This window comes from Vulpes lagopus, chromosome 10 (assembly GCF_018345385.1).
Source record: "Vulpes lagopus strain Blue_001 chromosome 10, ASM1834538v1, whole genome shotgun sequence".
Lineage (NCBI taxonomy): Eukaryota > Metazoa > Chordata > Mammalia > Carnivora > Canidae > Vulpes > Vulpes lagopus.
Genome location: NC_054833.1, coordinates 109,679,943 through 109,698,249, shown reverse-complemented (window position 1 = coordinate 109,698,249; position 18,307 = coordinate 109,679,943). Strand labels below are relative to the sequence as shown.

At 53.7% G+C, this 18,307-nt stretch overlaps 1 protein-coding gene across 1 annotated transcript in view; it reads left to right on the top strand.

The window, feature by feature from the left end:
- The first annotated feature begins 394 nt into the window (after positions 1–394).
- CDH5 (cadherin 5) overlaps positions 395–18,307 on the top strand; it is a 33,261-nt gene continuing 15,348 nt past the window's right edge. Inside the window, exons 1-4 of the mRNA XM_041770894.1 lie at positions 395–550; positions 12,637–12,847; positions 16,795–17,083; positions 18,108–18,224. Of these exons, the coding sequence (XP_041626828.1) occupies positions 12,656–12,847; positions 16,795–17,083; positions 18,108–18,224 (598 nt within the window). The 5' untranslated portion in view covers positions 395–550; positions 12,637–12,655. The remainder of the gene's footprint in view (positions 551–12,636; positions 12,848–16,794; positions 17,084–18,107; positions 18,225–18,307) is intronic.

The following is an 18,307-nucleotide window of genomic DNA, read 5'->3' as shown; positions in this document are numbered from 1 at the left end:
GCATGTCACGGGTCACCTGGGAAAATCTGGCTCCTGGCCCGGGCTGACCCAGGCTGGACTTCTGGCTCTGCTACCCCCTGGCTGGGTAGATGAGCACTTAGAGACGCTCAGTGCTCTGAGTTATCAAAGGGGGTGATGACTCCTGCCCTCAGGGTTACAAGGAGGATGAACTAAGGACTGTGGTGAGTGCTGGGCCCAGGGCCCCACAGCTGAGGCCTGGGGTTGGGGTCTGAGCTGGGCGTCCCGGGTCGGATCCAGGCCTGGGCCTCGGTGAGGAGAGCCTGGCGGGGCCGAGGCAGCCGCCCACCACAGGGCCTGCCTATCTGCAGCCAGCCCGGCCCTCACAAAGGAACAATAACAGGAAACCATCCCAGGGGGAAGTGGGCCAGGGCCAGCTGGAAAACCTGAAGGGGCGGCAGCCAGGCCTCCCTAGTCGGCCGGGTGTGGCTCCCCTCAGAAGCTATCGGCTGAGCTCCACAGAGCTCCACACCAGCTCAGCCCCAGCCGGACCGTCAGAGGGGACGAGGACACCTCTGAGCCCGCGAGCACGGTGAGTGAGGAATCCCCGCACCCCATTCCACCCCAGACTCGGGGCATGTGCCCACGCTGAGAGGGTGTCTGGCTTCCCGGTATGGAAAGCGGCCGTTGTCAGGGCCCCAGGCAAGAGCCACTCTTGGGGGGCAGACCATGGCCCAGAGCAGAGCTGGGAAAGCGCACCTAGCGGCGGTGCCATAGACACAGACGGGCATTCTCAGGATCAAGGGCTAACGATGTGGCTCTTCCACATGTAGACTCTCCAACCCTGTGTGACTGGAAGGTCCAGTGGCTTCCATCGGTGCCATGATCAGAGAGGGCGAGAGTCTGTCTGAGGTGCCAGCACACCAGAGGTAGAGGACCAACCCCAGGCCTAGTCTCCCTAGGGTGGCCCTCCTCCATGGCCTGACATCATCCCTCCTGCCAAAGTTGTGAGCTGGCATCAGGAGAGGAGCCCTGGAAGGGGAGCTCTGAGCCCTGGGCCCTGTCAGCCAGTATCCCCACTGTTAGAACAGGCAAGCCGAGGCTAGGCTCCGGGCACCTGAGGCCCTATGGATCCCTCCCCTCCCTGCCCTGGACACTCCAGGGGCCATGTTTGAGCTATGGGAGCCCATGGGAGCCTACAGGAGTCTATGGGAGCCTATGGGAGCCTAAGGGAGCCTACAGGGGCCTACAGGAGCCTATGGGAGCCTACAGGAGCCTATAGGTGCCTATGGGAGCCTATGGGAGCCTATGGGAGCCTATGGGAGCCTACAGGAGCCTATGGGAGCCTACAGGAGTCTATGGGAGCCTATGGGAGCCTACAGGAGCCTATGGGAGCCTACGGGAGCCTACGGGAGCCTACAGGAGCCTATAGGAGCCTATGGGAGCCTACAGGAGCCTACAGGAGCCATGGGAGCTACAGTGAGGAAGGCAGCCCACCTGGATGCCCCAAGATTGGGACTTCACAGGCCTCATATTTTAGGGAAGTCCCCCCAAAAGACTTGAAAGCAAGCAGTTTAAGGTGAGATCCCCAGATCTAGCTCCTCCCCATGCTGCTTTGGGAAAATTACTCAGCACCTCCAAACCTCTGTGTGCTTGTCTGAACAATGGGACAGGGACTCATGCCAGCCATCATGGAAACGGGAGGTGATCAGGATAAAAGGGTCTAACTGATGGAGCTCATGATTCTACTACTGCCAATGAATCCATAAGTTCGATGCGTCCTTTCTCTGTTCCTCAAGGGCGGCAACTGAGATTGGGCAAAGAAAGAGCAAGAGTGGGGATCTGAGCCAGGATCAGGACCCCAAAACCCAGATCCCAGACCCTTCTCAGCATCAAGGAGCTCCTCCATGTCTCAGCTTTCTCATCTTTAAACCAGAGGAAAATAGTCTTCACGAGTCCATTAAAGGAGGCAATGTACACACCAGGACTGGCGCCAGGAAGGGCTCACAGAAGGGGGATCTTCAAGAAATCACAGCTGAATTTACCCACTCCCCCAGAGCCAATGTCATAATGTTTTTGACCCTGGGTCAGTCAGTCCCCAGTGGGTGGAGGTGGGGGTGCAACAGAGAGGATGCGGACTCAACCCTTCTCCTGGCAAGCACTCCGCACCAAGCTCATTCCCTACCCCATGGATGATGCTGCTGTGTGAGAGGGACAGATGGGATCCCACAAGAGATGAAGGGCACTCCACAGAGGCAGGAAGCCTGGGTAGCTCAGAGGACTCAGGAAGGCTGGTGTGGCCACAGGGGACACTGGAGGCCATGAGTGCCAGGACCAGGGCCTCTGGCTCACCTTCGAGTCGTGGGGAGCAGCGGAGACCAGCCACCTTTGGGCCCTAGCCTGGAGGGCAGCGGGTAACCTGCAAGGGACCCAGGAGCTGCTGAGCCCCCGGGCAGCCCTGCCAATTCCATTGTAAGGCAGCAGGGGAGGCGTCCACTGGCCTTGCAGGGGTTAAGCTGTCCACCCCACAGTTTCAACCTGACCAATTGTGCTGAGAAACAAGGGCCGGACATGGGGGCAGGAAACCAGAGGGGCCACACGGATTTTCTCTCAAAGTTGGCTGAGTCACAGCCCTGCTGCTGCCTTGGGGACACAAGGTGAACACAGTGGCCACTCGCTCTAGAAAAATCTTCGGTTTCTTGCCTACAGGGACCCATCCCTGCTACTGCCAGCACCTCTCTCCACCCCCCTCGGCATCCTTGAAGCTACTAAAACAATTCTTTTTTTTTTTTTTTTTATGATAGTCACAGAGAGAGAGAGAGAGAGAGAGAGGCAGAGACACAGGCAGAGGGAGAAGCAGGCTCCATGCACCGGGAGCCCGATGTGGGATTCGATCCCGGGTCTCCAGGATCGCGCCCTGGGCCAAAGGCAGGCGCCAAACTGCTGCGCCACCCAGGGATCCCTAAAACAATTCTTATTTGACAAAGGGGACCAGGGAGCTAAGAGAGATCAAGCAGCCAGTCCCAGTTACACAGAAAGCGTGAGATGGAAGCAAAATAGGAGTGAGGCCAGCCCCTCTGACCCACAGCCCCGCAACACTCCATAGTGAAGCTCGGAGAGGGGATAAGTCAGGGAGGGTTAAACCTGACCATTTAAGCCACACAATCAGGCAGGAGGACAAGCCAGAGGCCTAAAGATCCTGGAAGGAATGTTCTAGGAGACAGGTTCTACCCTGAGGAGCTTAGCTTCTGGCTAGAGGATACTAAAAAGTCCATCCTAACCCAAGTCCCAGATGTTGGATGGAAAATTTTCCTCCTAACTCGGGGAAACGAGCTAGGGGTGGTGGAAGGGGAGGAGGGCGGGTGTTGGAGGGGAATGGGTGACGGGCACTGAGGTGGACACTTGACGGGATGAGCACTGGGTGTTTTTCTGTATGTTGGTAAATTGAACACCAATAAAAATTAATTTAAAAAATTTTTCAAAAGGCTTCCTGGAGGAGGAATATGGAGAGGTCTTAGGTCTGCTCTCCGACCTCAGTCTTCTAACCTCTCAAGGGCAAGGCAGGGACCTCCAGATTGTCTGCCTTGGGACACAGTAAGAGACAGATCCTGGCAGGCACAGGTACAGGGAGGAGGGGAGGCAGGGACCCCGCAGCCAGCCAGGCAGTGAATGAGATTTCCTTCTGGAGAAGAACAGCGGAGGGGTAGGAGGTGGGCCCAGGGCAGAACCGGGAAATGAAGTCAGGTGTGAGTTGGCCAGACACGCCGCAGCCACCAGGCTGGAGTCGGTGGGTACGTAAGAGTCAGGAGGGCCTGCATACTTACTGAGTACCTACTGTATACCAGGCTTTACACCCATGATCTCATTTAATCCTCCTGACCAGGGAGGTAGCCATTTTTGCGTCCATTATCGAAGAGGGAGCTGGGGCCCACAGAGGCAAGGGGTGGGCCTCAGGCTACACAGCTCTTGAGCAGCTGGGCCAGTACAAATAGGCAGGGACATGTGGGGCTCATTCTGTTGCTCCAATGACTGCCTCAGAGCCTCAGTTAAACTCAGGAAGCTCAGAGAAGACTGGAAAAGGCTCCCTGGTGGAGGTGACATCGGTTCAGGTCATGATCCCAGGGCTCTGGGACTGAGTCGCACGTCAGACTCCTTGACCAGTGGGGAGCCTGCTTCTCCCTCTGCCTGCTGCTCCCCCAGCTTGTGCTCTCTGTCAAATAAATGAATAATAAAAAAAAAAAAAGACAGAAGGCAGACTGGATGATCCTAGAGCCCAGAAACCCAGCACAAAATTGTCTGAAATCACAAACGAGGTCTGGTGAATTGCTAATATCTACTTGAAAGATTGTACTGAGGACTGAGGGACTGAGTTCAAGTTCAGTGGGAATAAATATTGTGGTCCTGTAATCAGTGATGTTTGCCATGGGTATGGAAAGGGTATGACAACCTGTGCGCTCTGCTTTGCCAGGCCTACATAAACAGTCCCTTGCAGAGGGACAGGTGTGTGTTCATCAGAGGATAATCTTGTTGTCCTCAAACAATCAAAATCCTATTGGTGGTGTGTCTAATGTGATGGACCATCAGAGATGCTATTTGGGGGCAGGGGAGATGCTTTTGAGCTATACCCCAGGTTGCACCTGCTCTGACCACCCAAGGTCTTGCCTGCAAATATGCAAATTTGTTTTAAGTCCTGCAAGTGAGGAGGGAAGCAGTGACAAGACCAGAACTGGAGACTGAGGCAGGCTGACAGGCAGCAGTACAGACAACGACACCACAAGGTCCAGGGCCTTGAGTTCATGCAGTGGGATGCTGGGATAAAGTGAAGACCTAGCCCAGAACCCACCTGGTCAGAGATACTGAGGCTAGGAGGCAGAGGCAGCAATCCTAGGGTCCTGCTGGGGCAGGAGTCAATCCAAAGGGAGGCCACCAGGGGCTTGAAAAGGAGGAGGGCATTCACCCAGGGGACACAGCAAGCAAGGGCATCTGTGCAAAGAGCCTCCTAGAGAGAGGAAGAGCAATGTGCATTCCAGAAATGTCTAGCTCTCCTCATGGCAGGGAGGGGCGGAGATGACAGAGAGGAAAGCCAGGGGGATGAGCAGGAACCATGCCATGCTGGGCCCTAAAACCAGTCTCAGGAGCCAGGCTTCATCCTGCAGGCGGTGGGGAGCCAGGGAGGAATGGGCAGCAGCGGAGCAGCACTGTCAGCATGAAGGGGAGCCGAGATGGGGAATCTGTTGGCAAAACTCTAAGGGGAGGGGATCACCTCTGGGACCTACAGGAGCAGGTCCCTAGCCTGAATTGAGCCACAAACCAGGAGAAAGTCCCATGGGGCCAGTTCGTAGCTGCCCAATCCTGCCTTCAACACACTCCACACCCAAGGCTCCTAGGGCCTCCCCCTTCATCCTCCCACGTCTGTGGCTGCCACAGCTCAGCTGTAAATGCTGGGGGGCGAGTGACAATGTGGGAGTCCCTGAAGGAGCGTGGGGATCACTGGCTCCAACCTCTGTCCTAGACTGAGGCTCAAGGTGGGGAGGTGGGAAAGCAACAAGGAGGGCCACCCAGGGTCACACAGGGAGTGGGGGCTGCAGCACTTGCCCCTCCCGCAGGCCCAGCCCCCATGCAGCCCGGCCCCTAATCCCTGACCCGGGGCCTCTGGGCTAGAGTCCAGAGCCCGTGGGAGGTTTGGGCTGGGACTGATCATCCTGTCCACCCTCGAGGCTGTGCCTGGGACTGGATTCAGCTGCCAGACCCTGTCCCACTGATGTGGGTGTACTGAATGGGAGCAGAGGGGCCGCTCTGCACAGCAGAGACTCTTCAGGAGTTGGAGAGGGCAGATGAGTGGGGACGGGGGTGTGTACTTCCATAGATACAGCTGACAGTGTTGTGTGTCCGTGTGGCATGAGGATGTCATGTGTGGATGTTTGACCTGCAAGCTTCCTCTACCTCATCCCAAAGGGCCCTCCAACCTGCCTGATAACCTCTTCAGGCCTACACTCAGCCCCTGAAACCTCAGGCTTCAGCAGGGCTCTGGTCAAGTCAAGAAGCAGGGGTCTGCTGGTGGTTGGGGGCAGGACTAGCCCAGGGGCACCTGCCCAGTTGCCCTGGTGAGGGGCTCCCAGCTGGTCCAGACTTCCTAGGGTCTATTTAGCTACAAAAGGAGCACCTCTGGCCCCTCCCCTATGTCCCCCTAGCCTTGGAAAACCCAGAGCAGAGCAGACTTCACAGCCCCTTTGAGACCGAACCCCATTGACAGATAGGGGCCACAAACAGAAAGGGACCAAAGGGAGGTTAGCCTGATGTCCCAGAGCAGGTCAGAGAGGGGCAAGACTCACTCCTAGACTGAGACCCTCCAATCAATCTGGGCCCTACTGGCGCCTACCTCCAGCTTCTTGCTCTCCTCCATCAGCACATCTCACAATTTAAAGCCCCATGATGGGGATCCAGCCTGTGTTTGCTCCCCATGTAGAGTTCAGTGCCTGGGACACAACAGGTGCTCAATAAATGTCTGTTGAGTGGCTTTGTAAGCCCAGGGCTCTAGAGAAGGCTTCAGAGAAGTGGGCACATGTGACTAAATCCAGGCAGAGGAGAGAGAACCTCAAGGGCAGAGGCCAGGAGGCTGTGACCCAGCCTGGTGGGTGTTAAAGTCCTGCAGGCTGGGGCTGCTGCTAGAAGCCCACCAAGCACCCCCGAGACCCAGTCAGGTAACTGGAAAGAAGCAGAGGCAAAGGCGCCCACCCTTGGCTCGACCTTCAGAGCCACCCGTTGGTCCTCAGGCTCAGCCCAGGCATCTCCATCAGTGGTCCCACCCGCTGTGGAGAAAGACCTGGAGCCGACCTCCCATCCGGCCATAGGTGAGCCCAGCTATCCCCCAGATTCTCTGAGGCTCCCCTATCCCTTTCCCCGGGGTTCCATGCCCATTCACCTTGGACCACACACTCTGAGCCCCCCCAGACAGTCCCAGACAAACCGAGGACACAGAGGGCCCACCTTCATGCAGCAGTTCATTTGCAATTGTCCCCAAAAGACTCTAAGAGGGCTCCAGGGATGGGACACCATCACAAATCCTGGGTGACAGGGACACAGAAAGGCACCCGGCCTCGGTGAGCCCACTGTACACATCTGAGCTGCCAGGCAGATCTCCATGCCCCTCAAGGCTGTTGTCGGGCAAGTTCCCAGGGCTGCTCAGCTGGGACTTTCAGCACATAGAAATCACTTCCAGAATCCTCAGACCCTCCTCCATCATACCCCAAATCCACTGGGCAGCCTTCCAATGGCTCCCAAAACCTGGTGAAGGTAAAAGGCTTATAAGAAGGGAAGAGCTAGGGGATCCCTGGGTGGCTCAGCGGTTTAGCGCCTGCCTTTGGCCCAGGGTGTGATCTTAGAGTCCTGGGATCGAGTGCTGCGTCGGGCCCCCGGCATGGAGCCTGCTTCTCCCTCCTCCTGTGTCTCTGCCTCTCTCTCTCTCTCTCTCTCTCATAAATAAATAAATCTTTAAAAAAAAAAAAAAAAAGAAGGGAAGAGCTAAAGTAAGCCTGACCCACACCTCCAGAGGTGCGGCCAAGGGCAAGCCTGCCTCCAGCTGTGGGCACAGCAAATCCCTCGGGCCGACTTTTTCTCTATCAGCAGTAGGAGGAGAAACAACTGTCTGACAAAACCCTTCCTCTTGGCCCCCATTTTGGAGGCCAAATTTCAAACACAAATAGTAAAAGACCCAAATAAATGTAACTTTTCAGATGGAAAAGTCCCTCGGGCTCCTCTGGGTTTGGGTGTGGGAGGAGCCCAGGATTCAGAAAAAGATCTGCATGAGGGTTCTAGACCCACCACCCACGAGACGTTTGTCTCTGTGCCTCAGTTTCTTCCTCTGGGAAATGGGGCAAGTAATTCCTCCAGCCTGGAGTAATATGAAAACCAAACGAGACAGCATCTGTGAAAGCCAAACACGGAGGGTAGTTGTTTATGATCTTTACATGTGAGCATCACCAAAGAGTCAAAGAGAGAGTAGCATGGTGCGGAAAGCAATATTGGGGGTGAAAGGCAGCCTAAATTCAAATCCCAACTCCATCTCTTGCCGCCCACTGAGCCGGGATGACTCACTCCACCTGTCTGAGCCTCATCTGCGCAGGGCTCAGGTGTAGACCTTGCAGTCTACACGGCTTAAATAAGATGCCATGCACCACTGTGGAGGTGCTCGGGGGTGTCAGCCCCACTCCACTGCCCCAAGCAAGAAGGGGCTGGCTTGAGAGGGCACTCTCGGGGCAAGCTTGCGAACGGACATGGGATTATATGATCCTCATCCCTAAAGTCCTGCCACCCAGCGACACACCAGTGACGTGGGGTGACTCGGGGAGCCAGTGCCAGCCCTGTGTTGTCAAGGGATTTCTCTCCAGGGGTCGCTGCAGGGCCCCCACTGGACAGAGACTAGCATCCAAGGGGATTTTCTGCACGTTCAGAAAACACTGTGTGTGGAGCCAACCAAAACCCACCAAGGGCTGAATGTCCCCTGTGAGCCAGGTGGCCAAAGCCTATGACTGGTGGCCTCGCTTTAAGTCCAGCGTGGTTATTCACTTGGATGATGGCAGCTGTCAGCCCTGAGACCACTAGCCCATCCACGCGGGTTCCAGCAGAGAGAAAGCCATGCTCGTGGTCGCTGTATCAGACGGGGTTCCGGGGGGAACAGAAGTTACCACCCGGCGGGGTGGGCATGGGGGTCAAAGGCAGGGACTTGATGAAGGAAATACCACAGAGCCGTGAGCGAGATGAAGCGAACAAATGATCTCTTGAGACAAACAGAAACCGGCAAGAGGGGGAAGCTGGAAGCAGCACAGGGCTGGAGGCACGAGGAGGAGGCACATTTCCAGAACCCAGGAAGGGACAGAAGCCGGGAGGTGCTGCCTAACAGGAGCGCGGGCATGGACAAACTCGGCCGCAGCAGGAGACACACACCAGGGCAGAGAGCACTGTGTTAAGGAGCAACACTGGTAAAGGGACGACTCAGTGACGCAGAGTCAGTGTCAGAGAGGACGTGCCCACGTTCGGTTTCATTGTTAGCTACTGTTCTTTGCAAATACTTTTGAATTCAGGCCAGAAAACAACCCTGAGAGGTAGATGCTAGTGTTCCCACTGTACAGATGGTGAAACCAAGGCTCTGGGGGGTAAATGTCCCGTGCAAGGTAATGTAGTGACAAAGCAGTGCAGCTGAGGTGCAGTAAAACCAGAGCCCACGCCCATCACCCCGTGCCACCTGAGCCCGAAGAGGAAAGACCCATGCGTGACTTGTGGCTGGTCTTGGGGAGCAGGGAAGACACGATGGGGCAAGACAGAACGGTGTTCTCCGGGAAGGAGAGGGAGTTGTGACTTGAGCCTGTGGCAGGGCCTGGGCATCAGTGCTGGGACCAGGCCCAAGCTTGCGCTGCAATGGGGGATGCCAGAGAGGCTCTGGACGGCCAGATGGGGGGCCTCCTGGGTTCCTTTTCATCTCTCACCCCATGTCCCCTCCCCAGCAGGTCCTGCTCACTCTACCTCAGAAGCATACTCCAGACCCTCCCCTCCTAATCCCGATCTGGGTGACAGTGACCGCCACCCCTGGGTGTCCCCTCTTCCAGCCTTTCTCCTCATTGTAGCTGAGACCTCTGCAAATGAGAACACTTCACTCTCTCACCACCTTAGGGAAATCTCTCTCCCGAAGCTGCCCTACAAGGTCCCTTGCAACCCGATGGTACCCATTTCCGACGGCTGAGCCAACAAACTACCCCAAATGTGGTGACTTCAAACACAATTTATTTCCTTTTTATCTTACGGCTCTGGAAGGCTGAGGTCTGACGTGGGTTTCAGTGGGCTAAAAATCAGGGCCGCGTTCCTCTGGAGAGCTAGGGGTGAATCTGTTTCTTAGCCTTTTCTGGCTTGCAGAGGCCGCCCACATTCCTTGGCCTGGGGTTACACATCACACCAATTTCTGTCTCCAATGTCACGTCTCCTTTTTCCTGACTCTGACCCCCTTGCCTTCATCTTTTAAGGATACTGTAAGTGTATTATGCATAACCTGGTCCACATGATCCAGGACCATCCTCCCTATCTCAAGAGCCTTAACTTCATCATATCTGCTAAAAGTTGTTTTGTCATAGAAAGTAACATATTCACAGTAACTAAATTCACAGGGATTTAGACATGGACATCTTTGGGGAGCTGTTACTCAGCCTACCACACTGACCTGGTCACCTCTTCCTGTCTCTCACCCCTTGCTGCTCATTTCCACCTGACCCCAGGGGAGGGCTGCTTTGGTTCTTCAAGCACAGTGATTTGATTTTTTTTTTTTTTTTTTTTTTTTTTTTTTTTTTGCCTCAGGACCTTTACATGTCCTCCCGCCTGGAATGCCCTTCTTTCCCCTGGTGTTCCTAAGACTAACACTCAGATGCTGGTTGAAGTGTCATCTCTCTGAGAGGCCTACCTGACCTCAGCGTCTCAGTCAGCCACCCCCACTCTCTGTTGTACTCCACCAGTTATTGCTAACTGGTGTTTTCCCAATTCACTTATTTTCCTGGTGTTCCCACTACAGTGAGCACTCCCTGGCCTTGCTCACTATTGGACCCCAGTGCCCATTACGGAGCCCACATACAGTGGGCACTCAATACCCATTCGGCTCAGTGCACAGGTTCTCACTCTGTCCTGCCTAAAGGCCTGAAGACTCTCTCTCCCTGTTTCTCAATTTCACTTATGCTCGTTTTACTTTTTCATTTTTGAGTCACTTCTCACTTGGGAGGAAGAAAGAACCAACACTCAAAGTTCCTTTGTAGGCAAAAAAGGAAATGACGCCCCAGGCCTGAGCCCAGTGGGCTGGGGCAAGGGCATGCCTGCTACCTCCCCTGAGTCAGGACCAGCTTCCTGACCAGCACACCCAGCCTCCCCAGGTCTTTGTTCACTGCCTTCCTCCCGCCTAGAATGGTCACCCTATCCACGTCCTACGTCAAGGGACACCGAGCTGCCTCCCCCAGTTCCCCCATCTCACAAGTGAGGAAACTGAGACCCAGAACCTCTCCCTAGGCACACAACACGTGCATTCTGGGGTGTGCCCCAGCGCTCTGTCCCACCCAACCCTGGGAGCCCGCTTCCTCCTGGGCCAGCTGCAGGGGCTACAGGGTGGGGGCCTCAGATGCTAAGATCAGCAGACCCGGCCGGGCTAGCCCAGCACAGACATCCTGGGCCCTCACTGAGGACAGCCTGGCGCCAGTGGCTCAGAGGAAATGTTACTAGAGTTTACAAACTTCCTGTAACGTAGAGAATCTAGGCTCCCCTTCGGGCCAAGGTGGGGGACAACCTTGGACGGTGGCCTCCCTTCAGTAGCCCATGGTCCTTGTCTCTTTTCAGGCAGGAGCCCTAGTTCCTACTCCCACCCACCTGCCCTCTGCCCCCTGAACTAACCCAGAAGCCACAGATCAGAGACACAGGGACGCAGCATGAGTAGATTAATGGGGTCAGGGTTGAGAGGGCACAGTAACAGCCAAAGTCACAGCCTTCATCCACCATAGGGCAGTGGGGGAAAAAAATCCCCCTTCCTGGAATTCCGGATAAAGCCATGCCCTGATTTCTGGTGACCCAAGATCCTGGCCCAGGCTGATTCCCTGTCCCCAGGGCTGCCTTTTAGGGTCTGCAAGCACCCTGGGCACTGCACTTGATGCCTGGTTTCATGTTCTTCTGTATCCATCTTGAAATTCTTAATATTTTTTGAACAAAGGGCCCCACACTTCCATTTTGCACTGGGCCCCACAGGTTACGAGCCCAGCCTCTCAATCCCCTGCCCCCCCTCCCCACTACACACACACTCCTGCTCTTGTGATAGTTCCTAAACTGATCACCAACTGTGAGCTCTGGAGCTGGTGAGGGCCTGACCCTCCGGGTTAAGACACTGGGGTTTCCTAAGAACTTTCTGAAGACAGCATCAAAGCAACGCTGCCACAGGGGCTCTCGTGCTGGCCGGGGGGCATGTTTGTTCAGAGGCATCTTTAAGTCCCACCCGCAGCAGCTGTTAGGACAAGAGAGGGCAGAGGGGAAAAAACACGAACTTGGTTCAAGTCTGGCTCTGCTGCTCACAGCCTAGGCGATCTCGGGAATGTTAACTAAAGCCCTCTGTTCCTCGGCTTATTGGTCACATGAGGGTTATAATTATATCCACCCCTAGAGTAACTAGGAAAATTAAATGGGATGACATATGTAAAGTGCTGGGAACAGTGTCATGCTTGTAATAAGTACTTGATAAGTGACAGCTGTTGGGGTCAGACACCAAGACTCCATTCCCAGCCCCACCACTGGCTCCAGCGTGAACTTAACCTCTCATGTGTAAAAGGAGGGTTACAGGGGTGCCCACAGCACAGAGCTTAGGGAGCTACCATCAGCATCTCCTTTAGAAAACCTTCCCTACAGCCCTCCTTGGGGCTCCACGGTCGCCTGCGCTCACTTCCACACTAGCACATGTGACACTTCAGTAGGAGGTGTCTCTGTGTCTGCCTTCCTCTCCTAGACCGAAAGCAATTTGGGGGCAGGAACAAGCATCTGGTTCTGCTGGTATCAGCAGCGAGGAAAGGATGGCAGAGTGAACACATAAGGGAAGTGCAGTCATTCCCGGGAGCTGCTCACCCCCCGGGTAGTGACCGCCGTGCCCTGGTGGGATCTCCTCTCTCTCCCCAGATTGGTGCCTCTCAGGAAGATGCGGGCGCTCGTGCTGCTGCTCGCCGTGGCAGGCACCTGCCTGGTGGAAGCTGCGGCCAGTTCCAACGCTGCCCCACTGGACCCCCCCGGCGTGCTGCTCACCCACCGGCGCCAGAAGAGAGACTGGATTTGGAACCAGATGCACATCGATGAAGAGAAAAACACCTCGCTACCCCATTACGTGGGCAAGGTAAGGCTCAGGCCTCAGGGCAGGAGCAGCGTCAGCGGCACTCGGCCCATAGTGATGCTGATGGTGGGACAGATGGTGACACAGACTGACTGTGCCGACTGTAGGTGTGGGGCCCACGGCTGTGAAGGTAACGGTGGTAGAGGTGCTGGTAGTGGTGGCGATGGTGGCGACGACGATGAAGGAAAAGCAGTGGTAGTGACAGTGAAGGGCAGGTGACGCCGTCGCAGCTGAGGGTGCGGCCAGCTGGGGCTCTCCCCCGCAGCCCGCCTGCAGCCAGCAGACCGTGCCCACGGGCTCCTCTGGCTCCCTAGAACGGCTGGGAAATCGAAATGCCTCAGGATGGCCACTCGGAGAGAGAGCTGCTCGACCGGGGTCACACACGGAGACCCGGCCAGGGCCTGAGGAGAGCCTGGCCCTAAGAAAACACGGGGTTCCTGGCTTGCAACACAAACGTGACCTCTGTGTCATAGAGGAAAATGTCGTCAACCCACCTACATCTTTCCCAATGGGATAACTGTGCCGTGAATCAGCCACTGAGAATGGCCAGGCCCGAGGAAAACCCGCAGGATGAATCAGAAGAGTCCGCGGAATCAGGAAGAGTCCGTGGAGGCCACCTGCATTGTGAGCAGCTCTGACACGGAACCCTTTAAAGGGCTCTCCTCCTCCAAGGGTCTTCGAGCAGCAGGAATTGCGTCAGGCCTGCCATCATCTGCCAACAGCGTGCGCTTGGCACGGGGCATGCGGCCAGGAGACAGAGAAGCCATATGCAGTCCCCACCCTGGGAAGGAACAGGGTCCCTGGAAGAGGCAAGGATGAGGCCCCAAGGATCACCTCCAGGCTCCCAAAGACGTAATCTGAGGGAAGGAAATCTCTGTTTATCAAGGCCCACAGGCCGGAGCCTTTGTTTACAGACTGGTTGGACAATGGGAGTGACCCTAAGCAGACTTCTGAATCCACAAATATGGGTCAGCATGGCTTTCAGCATTAAGATGTTATGTCCAAATATAGTGATAATTTAAAAAAAAAGAAGAAGAAGAAGAAGAGAGGCCTCCCAGAAACCTGTAGCTTCAGCCTGATTATGAGAAAAATATCAGATAAATTCCAGTAGAGAACCATCCTACAAAATATCTGACCGGTACTCCTCAAAATTGTCAAGGTCATCAAAAGCACTCAAAGTCTGAGAAACTGTCACAGCCAAGAGGAGCCCAAAGAAACGCAAATGATTAGATGTAATGGGATATCCTGAATGGGCTCCTGGAGCAAAACAAAGGCCATGAAGCAAAAACTGAGGGAATCTGTATGAACTATGGCCCCCAGTTACTACAAATGTCACAGTATGGGTCCACTACTGAGAACAAAGGCATCGTACTAACATAACGTCAACATAAAATGTTGATCATCAGGGAAACTGGGAGCAGGATGCCTGAGAACTCTCTGTATTATCTTCCCAATTTTTCTATAAACCTAAAACTGTTCTAAAAAATTAAAAGTTGGAGGGAAGGAGCTTATACTCACGTGGAATCTTATGTAGAATTCCAATAAAATAGATCAAAGTGCAACTGGTCCCCATCACTACCCCTGCCCATGTGGGCCCTAACGCACCCCACCCCCAGAACTACCACCTAGCCCTGAGCAACTCACCGAGTCCCAGACTGTCCCTTCTCCTTGAACCCCTACTGTTCCCCCAAGCCACAGGTTACAGAGCTGGGGCATCTGCTTCCTGCCTCCTGACCCACTGTTCGCCATACGTCCAGGTCCCTTGGGACCTCCTCATGAACCCCCCTGGCCCCTGTACGTCACAGCCCTGCTCCACTCAAGGCAGAGGGTCCTCACTTCCTGTTTCTACTTCCTCACCTTGCAGCCACTTCTCCAAGCTCTGGCATCTGGCTTCCACCCCACCACCCCCACTCTGATGCTGCTCCACCGAGGGCTCCAACGTCTGCACTGCTACTCAGCCTTAGGGATGTTTTCCAAACTCACAGGATTTAACCACACCCTTTTTGACCCTCCCTCTCCTGTCTTGAGACCCATCTTCCTTTGTTCTTGTCAGACACCTTCACTCAAGGCTCTTGCTCCCTGGACCTTTAAATCCTGCCCTTCCTCAGAGTCTCAACCCTGAGAGCAAGAATAGGGTCTGGATTAATTCTATGCTTCCAGCGTGTTGCTTGGCACCTTATTGGAATTCAATTTACATACTTTTAATTGAATTACACTGTATTTTTTTTAAAGATTGTATTTATTCACTCATGAGAAACACAGAGAGAGAGAGAGAGAGGCAGAGACACAGGCGGAGGGAGAAGCAGGCTCCACAAAGGGAACCCGATCTGGGACTCAGTCCTGGGTCTCCAGGATCACGCCCTGAGCCGGAGGCAGGCGCCAAACCGCTGAGCCACCCAAGAACTGTATTTTTTGAACATTCAAACCATCAGGGCACCTGGGTGTCTCAGTGGCTCAGCGGCTGAGCGTCCACCTTTGGCTCAGGGCATGATCCCAGGTTCTGGAATCAAGTTCCACATCAGGCTCCCTGCAAGGAGCCTGCTTCTCCCTCTGCCTGTGTCTCTGCCTCTCTGTGTGTGTGTCTCTCATGAATAAATAAATAAAATCTAAAAAAAAAAAAATCTATGAGAATACTGCTTTACATGCATGAAATATGATTCTCTTATGTTCTGAAGGCTCTCTATTCCTAAGATTCATTTATAAATGAAATGTTCAGCACTTCTTACCTATATCTTTTAACATATGGATCTATCATGAATAATAACAGGTATTTATTGAGAGCCCATGCAAGTTGCTTTACGTACATTAGCTTCCAAATCTTTTCCTAAATCTTGTTCCTTACAGCACTAATAGTAGTATGTGTTACAAAGAAAAAGTGTTCTTACTATAATGGGAAGTCCTGAGCTAAAGCTCATTAGAGTTTTTTCCTACAGGACTGTACATCATAAATCTCCAAGAAGAGAATATTTTGTGTACCATTCCAAAACTAAATTGACCAGGACCAGCGGTGTGCTGATAAATGCTTGACAAGTGGTTCTCCAGGAGAAAAAAAAATCCTGATTCCTAGCATTCGCTCATTTCCATTTGTATGTAAATACTCTCACCACGTCTGTTTGAAACTTCCAACTTGATGGCACTGAAGGCAGAGTTGTGAAAAGATATGTCTTAACACAGCATTGTGTGGTATTTCCATCATTCAACACATGGGCATAACCTCAAGAACATAGTAAAATGAGGAATTTTGAGTAGGCTACCCTTGTTTTTCATAGGATTCATTTAACTGATAAGTTTATATAACTGAATTTTTAATAATGGCTATATTTAAAATCAGTTCACAAACATTCCTTAAAATGTAAGTTGGCTCTTGAGAGCCAAGCCAGTGCAAGCCATCTCCAGCTCACTGGAATTTTTGTGTGAAATAGCAAAAAGACACCAGTGTTTCCTGGTATTAACTTTCAGAGGTACCGTTCTGCTCATGAGAGCAGCTCAACATCAAAAATGATATTATCTCCACTTTACAGATGAGGCTACCACAACTCAGAGAGGCTAAGTGACTAGTAAGCAGCAAAATACCCCTTGCCTTCCACTGGCGCCAAATATACTCTTTCACTCAAAAATCTTTCTGTAAGTACTTGCAGTGTTCCCAGCGCTGTTCTAGGCAACTAGGGCAGTCACGTTAATGTGTTCCCAGCGAGCTGGCTGGGAACAGTGCGCTAATGACCAGTGAGAGATGCACATAAAGACTGAAGGTGCCGCATTCAGGATCCCTGGCCAGCACCACAGACGCGTACACACACCCCCGTGCAAACATGCAGGTGTGCTGGACACACGTGTGCATACACGCCGGCGTACCTACATACACCTGAACGCTCACAGATGGGTGTGCACACACACACACACACACAGCCACCCCTGCCCATCCTCAGCTCACGGTTCCTCTTCCTTCCTAGATCAAATCGAGTGTGAACAGCAAGAACGCAAAGTACGTGCTCAGAGGAGAATCTGTGGGCAAGGTGTTCCAGGTCAGTGAGGACACAGGGGACGTGTATGCCTTTGAGAGGCTGGACAGGGAGAAGATCTCTGAGTACCACCTCACAGCCCTAGTGGTAGACAAGGACACCAAGAAGAACCTAGAGTCTCCTTCCAGCTTCACCATCAAAGTTCATGATGTGAATGACAACTGGCCTGTGTTCACGCACCGGCTGTTCAATGCATCTGTGCCAGAGATGTCGGCTGTGGGTACGTGCCCCATTTGTACCCCACCCCACCCCACCCCCGCTGCTCATCCCCAGCCTGAAGGCACCTCTCCCATGAGCAACTTCACTGCCTGGGGTCAGAATTTAATGAGTTCAGTGCAGCTGCTATTTTATATGGCTTGAAAGAAACAACGGTCCCTTAAGACTAAACTCTGACCTGGCCCCAGACTGAACCCTGATCCTGATCATGGACTGAGTCCTGACCCTAGTCATGGACTGAGCCCTGATCCTGATCATGGACTGAGTCCTGACCCTGATCACAGACTGAGGCTTGACCATCAGAGACACACACCTGTTTCACTGCTCTACAGCAAACCCCACCCACTGCTCTGACTCAGGACTGGCATTCCAAGAGCGCAGCCTTTGCACAGAAAGAATACCAACTCTGCTACCACAGTGAGAAGTCATCTCCAGGATCCATACAGGAGTGGAGGGAGCAGAACTACAGCCCTTACCCCAAAATGCAGCACCAGCCTGGACCCCAGGCCTCTCAAAGTTACTACTTCTCAATTCCACTCCAGCCTCTGGTAGATACCGGAAAAGGATTCCCTTCCCCGCCCCTTGGTCTAAGTTTCCCAGCCAAGAACCTGGGAGATCGTAACAGATCTTCTTGTAGAGTTTGGAGATCCTGGGGTTCAAGAGAAACAGAGATGTGATACTCACCTTCCTGTTCTTTTGTTCTCCACCCTCCAGGAGAAGGAAGGGCAGCCCTTCAATCTCCTCTATCTCTCTCATGACCCTACCCCTCCACGCCCTCCCTCATTTTTCCCACGACTAAAAAACCACCTATTCTCTTTGCCTCCTTCAAAGATGACCAGGTTGACCCTCCAGCACTGCCAGCACTCTGCCCCCATGCAGGCTTCTCAGAAAACCAAGGAGTCTTTTTTCCTCCAGGACCTAAGGGAAATGGGTTAAGGGAACAGCCTGGGCCCTATCTATCCTGATCCGGGAATGGGGAAGGGGGCCAGCAGTCACAAGGCAGTAACCCCTGGATTCTCCTTCCTCAGGGACCTCAGTCATCCGCGTGACAGCAGTTGATGCAGATGATCCCACTGTGGCAGACCACGCCTCTGTCATGTACCAGCTCCTGAAGGGAGAAGAATATTTTGCTATTGATAATTCCGGTCTGTGTTACTAACCCTCTGGGGCAGGTGCTGGCTTGGAGCAGGGTAAAGGGGGATACTCTAGATTGCAGAAGCTGAGGCAA